This window comes from Monopterus albus, unplaced genomic scaffold (assembly GCF_001952655.1).
Source record: "Monopterus albus unplaced genomic scaffold, M_albus_1.0 scaffold95.1, whole genome shotgun sequence".
NCBI lineage: Eukaryota > Metazoa > Chordata > Actinopteri > Synbranchiformes > Synbranchidae > Monopterus > Monopterus albus.
The window spans coordinates 554,853-561,764 of record NW_018127975.1 but is presented as its reverse complement, the minus strand read 5'-3'; the positions used below and the strand labels follow the sequence as shown (position 1 = coordinate 561,764).

At 39.8% G+C, this 6,912-nt stretch overlaps 1 protein-coding gene across 1 annotated transcript in view; it reads right to left on the bottom strand.

Moving 5' to 3' along the window:
• Nucleotides 1–6,912, bottom strand: part of madd (MAP-kinase activating death domain) — a 52,050-nt gene that overhangs the window by 23,667 nt on the left and 21,471 nt on the right. Inside the window, 8 exon segments of the mRNA XM_020608798.1 lie at nt 1,379–1,438; nt 4,890–4,991; nt 5,262–5,401; nt 5,530–5,783; nt 6,074–6,279; nt 6,365–6,468; nt 6,596–6,752; nt 6,852–6,912. The exon segment at nt 6,852–6,912 is cut by the window's right edge and continues 38 nt beyond it. Of these exon segments, the coding sequence (XP_020464454.1) occupies nt 1,379–1,438; nt 4,890–4,991; nt 5,262–5,401; nt 5,530–5,783; nt 6,074–6,279; nt 6,365–6,468; nt 6,596–6,752; nt 6,852–6,912 (1,084 nt within the window).

Here is a 6,912-nt window from a genome sequence, read left to right as displayed (position 1 = left end):
TGGAGACGATCCTGTGAAGAGGAAATGAAGAAGTGCAACCTGTCGTGGGGTGAAGTGAAAAAGGCTGCCCAGAATAGACTGCGTTGGAGAGCTGTTGTTGAGGCCCTTTGTTCCACGGGGAATCCAAGGAGATAAGAAGAAGAAGAAGAATGCTGGCAGATTAGCCCAGAGGTTTTGCTTTGTTTTTTTTAATGGACCTTTGACCTTAGGGCTCAAATAATTTGTTGACTTGATTAATAAGAAAATGAAGCCAATCTGCATCCCAAATCTGAGTCAGCAAAAGGTTCAGTGAAACTGTACAAACAGGCCAGACAGCAACAAAGAGTAAGAAAATGCAGATTACCAGCATACAAATGTCAGTGTAGCATCAACAACAGCCAGATTTAAACCTTCCCAGTTGCTGCATAAAGATGACTGCGTGATGAAACATTCAAACGTATCGCAAGGAAAAGTTTACAATGTAGCAGAGATTTGTCCCTATACATTATCTAGAGAGATTCAAACGTTACAGGTGTTATTCAGAAATGTTTAATCCCCTTCCAAGTGCTTGTACAGTGATTTACACCATTTACACCCAACACAACTGCAATGGAAAGATTGTAAAAGAAATAAAACCATGAAAAGATTTTAGGGAGACAAACCTTGCAAACCCATTACATTCACTTTCATGAGGTGAGCGATTTTATAAATGGGATTTTCATCAGTAACACCCTTTTTTTTTTAAACAGATCTGTAAATTTTAGTTTATTTCCATATAATTTCCTGTTTCTTGAAAAGAACCATATAATTTAGTACAAATTATAGATATAATTAGAGAGTGATCAGTGATTAAAAGAGTAAAATTTAAAGTGTGCAAAATTTTACAGCAGTCAACACTCATTGTGTGGAGCATGATTACAGCATGGTTAGGACCAACCCCTTTTGTATTATGTGGGAGCATAAAGGACAGGAAAACAATTACAAACAATGAATGCTGGTAGATTAGTTTAGTCTGTTCTATTATTAGTCTGCATCACCAACATCCTGTTCAGTGTCTTGGGCTCCATTTGCTTCCCTGTTGTTATCTAACACAATGTATTGTTTCACTTTCCCCTGTCATTATTGATGTTGGATCTAGGAATAATCTGTGTCATAAGTTCTTTAAACTTGCAGTGATAAGGCTAGATTAAAAAAATAAAATCAAACATACTGTGGAGTGAAGGGAAACGGACACTATGAATGGGCAGCATAGTAAGACAAAACACTCAGTGCCCCACGAGATCGTTAATGACACACACACAGTGACTGAAATGATGAAGAACACAGAGGGGATGCTGGGAGATGTAGCTGACTGGCTTGGAGAAGCATGCAGCTCACTCGATAAAAGGGCAGAACCCACCTTCTCCGCTCCCCGGGCCGGCCTCTGTAATTATCTCCATTAGAGAATTTAGCCCAAATACTGCACACAAAACCCAGAATTAGTGCCGGGAAAAGGTGAACAGAGAGAGGGACACCGGCCCAGACACAACCAGTCTTAACATCAACCCATAACACAACAACCATGCACACTCAACATGGTGCCAAAACAGAGGAAAGTAAGAGAAAGGAACAGACAGAAAAGAGAAGACGACAATGTGTAAAGTTGATGGCATCAACTCTGAACATGTTCAGTACGATGACTGATGCCACATGTCTGGCAACACCTTCAACATTTGTAATACAAGCAGGAGCTGTGTATGGTTCATACTTTACTGCATATACAGGCGCATCTCAATAAATTAGAATATCGTGGAAAAGTCCATTTATTTCAGTAATTCAACTCAAATAGTGAAACTCGTGCATTATATAAATTCAGTACACACAGACTGAAGGAGTTTAAGTGGTTGGGTCTTTTAATTATGATGATTTTGGCCCACATTTAACAAAAACCCACCAATTCACAATCACAATAAATTAAATACCTCATAAGACCTATAAAAAAACATTTTTAGTGAATTGTTGGCCTTCTGGAAAGTACAGTATGTTCATTTACTGTATATGTACTCAATACTTGGTAGGGGCTCCTTTTGCTTTAATTACTGCTTCAATTCGGCGTGGCATGGAGGTGATCAGTCTGTGGCACTGCTGAGGTGGTATGGAAGCCCAGGTTTCTTTGACAGTGGCCTTCAGCTCATCTGCATTTTTTGGTCTCTCCTTTCTCATTTTCCTCTTGACAATACCCCATAGAGAATCTATGGGGTTCAGGTCTGGTGAGTTTGCCGGCCAGTCAAGCACACCAACACCATGGTCATTTAACCAACTTTTGGTGTTTTTGGCAGTGTGGGCAGGTGCCAAATCCTGCTGGAAAATGAAATCAGCATCTCCAAAAAGCTGGTCAGCAGAAGAAAGCATGAAGTTCTCTAAAATTTCTTGGTAAACAGGTGCAGCGACTTTGGTTTTCAAAAAACAGTGGACCAACACCAGCAGATGACATTGCACCCCAAACCATCACAGACTCTGGAAACTTAACACTGGCCTTCAAACAACTTGGGCTATGAGCTTCTCTACCCTTCCTCCAGACTCTAGGACCTTGGTTTCAAAGTGAAACGCTTGACAAGAGAAATACGACAACTGTAGCCAAATTCCTTGACACGGCGGTGTGTGGTGGCCCTTGATGCCTTGACCCCAGCCTCAGTCCATTCCTTGTGAAGTTCACCCAAATTCTTGAATCGATTTTGCTTGACAAGACTCTCAAGGCTGCGGTTCTCTCGGTTGGTTGTGCACCTTTTTCTTCCACACTTTTTCCTACCATTCAACTTTCTGTTAACATGCTTGGATACAGCACTCTGTGAACAGCCAGCTTCTTTGGCAATGAATGTTTGTGGCTTAGAATTCTTGTGAAGGGTGTCGATGATTGTCTTCTGGACAACTGTCAGATCAGCAGTCTTCCCCATGATTGTGTAGCCTAGTGAACCAAACTGAGTGACCATTTTGAAGGCTCAGGACACCTTTGCAGGTGTTTTGAGTTGACTAGCTGAGTGGCATGTCACCATATTCTAATTTATTGAGATAGTGATTTGGTGGGTTTTTGTTAAATGTGGGCCAAAATCATCACAGTTAAAAGACCCAACGGTTTAAACTACTTCAGTCTGTGTGGACTGAATTTATATAATGCATGAGTTTCACTATTTGAGTTGAATTACTGAAATAAATGGACTTTTCCATGATATTCTAATTTATTGAGATGCACCTGTACAATCAGTAGTCTGAACCATGTGAACAATGCTGAACAATCCACTTCAATAATGCAAATGTAAATCTAGACCTACAGATAGAGATGTTTCTTTATCAATAGGTAAAAATCTCATTTTGAACATAACACAAAAGATACTCATGATATAAAATGATTCATTAAAAACAAAAAAACCTATCATCTTCAAAGTTTCATCACTATTTTTGTTAAAATAGTGAGGGACCTTGAAAAGTGAAGGAAACACTCAACAATGGGAGCCACCAAACAAGCAAGCAAGACAAAACACAGGAGTCATGAATGAACTAAATTACAGTCACTGAGGACATCTTTCTGTGAACGTCATTCAAATACATACATGTAACTACATTAATGCATCAGTTATGTAAATGCAGGTAAAAAAAAGAACTGTGCAAACTTCTTGTAGTAGTGAGGATATGCAGATGCCACACCGATAACAGTTGGACTATAAGTGTGTGCTTTGTAGTGCATCAAAAAGACTCCTGCCAGTCACACAAAAAGGAATGGCAAAGGAATAGAGGGGAAGGCATGGACTACATGAATGAGCTTAAATAGGCATCTTTTATCTTAGTCCTAGGCTGAGGAACAAGTATACAATGGGAACAGGTCACTTCAAGGATATATAATAAAATTTTTTTTAAAAAGCAGCCTAGTCAACAGTTTGAAACAAACTATCACACCATAACATACCCGGGCTGTCAGGGGCATCTGAACAACAAAGACAAAACACATTATAATAAAAGAAACACAATTTTTTATGACAGCTATTCCACATTGAACGGAGCTATTGACTTAGGCTACCATGCTTCACCTGTTTTTTTTCTCTCAGTTAAAGTGGAAATCCAGCCTCCGCAGATTTCATATTAGTAACCTAAACTTATATTCCCTCTTATACTAATTGTTCTTTGGTGCCATCTTAGTCCCTTTAAGTTAAGCAAAGCGTTACAGATTTGTCTGTGCCTAATTTACCTTCTCTCATGTTCCCAGACTTTAATAAATAGCTGAATATGAGCATCAGCTGCGGCCGTGGTTGGGTTCATTTTTCTTTCCATTCATGTGTAACTGTAGTTAATCTGATACCACCATCTGAGTGCCGATACCATAAAACCATATATCCTGCAGTTGGTTTGGTTGCTTACATTGTGATTGCTTGGGAAAAAGCAATCACAATGGTTGAGACCTGCCTTGCCACATCCTACGATACCAGTAGTAGACAGGTTTAAAAAAGGCAAATTAATCAGTGGCCTGAAAAAACCTATGCATAAGAAAGAGATGCTAATCTCAGCAAATTAAGAACAAGAGCATGGCAGCAACAAATGTGAAGTCTGTTTTTGAGTGGATTTCCCTGTTAAAATCATTGAGAGAAAAACTTCTGGTAAAATAAAATTAAATGTCTTAACAAACAGGTACATGATTGCGAACATCAAGCCAGCGGTGTAAAAAAACAAAAATGCTGACAATAATGGCATACAATTTGTTGTTTACTCTAATTCTTTCACTTTGTTAACACTGTACCTGTAAATCCTAAATCTAAATTTTATAACAATATTTCTTATTACCATGCTGAAAAAGCAGGACAGACAATAACATGACAGAAATGCAAATTTCATGAGAAACTTCAACAGATGTAAAAGTGGTCAGATTAGCTGTGTTGTCCTACCTTTCAGACTAGGGAACGGTGTTGATTTCTCCCTTGCTGCCTTGTTGGGAAGGGCAAGATTAGAAAGACTGAAACTGGTGCCATGATTCTTGTACAGATTGCCTGTAGATGGAATTATAATCATATAATCACACAACATGAATACAATTTAAATGATCAAGCAAATATATATGTGTATTGTCTTGTCTCGTGAGCCAAGTGCATCATCACACCCCTAGTGTTAAGTCTTTAAGAATGGGCACGCTGGGTCTGACAAGTGCTTTTGTTTTTGGTGTGCCAATGCATCACCATCCACATAAATCAGCCCACTTTCCATGTTTTACATCCTGGTCTTAGGTGAATAGACACTGAATGACATTCAAATATTCTTACTGGCAAAAGACATGAGTCCTCCAAATCCATCATTGCTGTTATTGGAAATGGTGGAGTTTGGCGAGCTGTTGTGAGAGTCTCCCTCCCCATCAGACTCTCCGGGAAGCCTCAGGCTACTGGGACGTAAAGGACGCTGTGCCCTAAACAAATGACCAAAACACATGACCATACATCACAATCACTGGAACATATGCATAAAATATGGGCCAGAAAGCCAATCTGAATAAAAATAATGTACGAGTTCAAATAATGAACAGGTTTAACACACTTGTTGCCATTGAGGTTCTGGCTGAATCGAGGAGTGTACGACTCCACTTGCTCTTCTGCATCGAGGTCATCTTCTGAGGGGAAGCCATACTGAGGCTCAAAGTATGGATTATCATACTCTTGTTTTTTGATGGCTGGGTCCACCAAGGCAGCATCAGTTGTGGGTCTGAGAAATGGCTGACTGCCCAGGGCAGGGACAGGGTTCTGCAGAGCAGCACTGGCTGATGCTTCAATTTCAGGTGCTTCCCCCTGCTCCTGAAAAAATGACAGATTAACGGGACTTTTATAAATATATCCTCAGTGCGCATAATTAAATATTAGCCTTCTTCTATATATTTTAACACCAACTTGATAAATTCTACATTTCTTTGGTGTGCTCATATTGTCTTCCAAATATGGAAATTAAAATGTACAGCTCATGTTAAATGTTTTATCTACAGTAACAAGAAATAAGGCCATGTACATTTAGTTTCTACAAAAGTAAAGAAGATGGGGAAACCAATACAGCTAATATAAGCTTTACACCAACTGTAATGATTACACACATGGTTGACTCCTTGGATGATTGTGCTGGGACTCGAGCTTGCAGTTGTGCTGGAACTTGAGCGAAGAGGTTGTCCATCAGAAGGTTCAGAAGGTCCATCCCCACTGGGTGGACCCTCTGAGCCATGACCTTCCCTGAAGTCAGGGAAGTCTTGAAACTCAACCTCACTAGCGTCTCCCAGTGCAGCATGGGTAGGCGGGTCTAAACCTAAAACATCAAGATAAAACATTACTAGGATGAAAACTGTATGAACATGGTCAATGCATTATCATTTAATGCAACAGCAACTTACTTGGTGTGTCTCCCTGAATGTCACCTTGGATCATCTCACTCACAAGGTCTCCAAGTGAGGAGTAGGATGAGCTGGAGTCGTCATATGCCTCACTGTCACTACCACTATAATAAATAAAATGTATTACCAAGAGCTGTCCAACTCAAATTAGCAACAGCAAATACAATAAAGAACTCAAATGAGCACATTAATTTGGATTATTATGCTGGAAAGGATCTTGTTTGTTCTAACCTGTCTGTGGGGTCAGATTCATTACCCTCATCCTCCAAGGGACCAGCCATAGCTTCAACCAGCTGGGAGCTTCCATCATAAACTCTGTAGACCACTGGCTGTAGCTGGTGAGCATACCACTTGGGCTTGTCTCCGATTAAGGAAGGGTCAAAAACATCTGAAACAGAAATGTACAAAATGTAATGTTCATACTGCTCTAACTTAGTTTAACATATTTTCTGTAATACAGAGTGATATCAACAGAATTGAGTTTTACTGTTATGTATCCTCTGAAAGGCGAGGTTGGTAGGACTGAGGGCCCATTCTCCATAGAACTC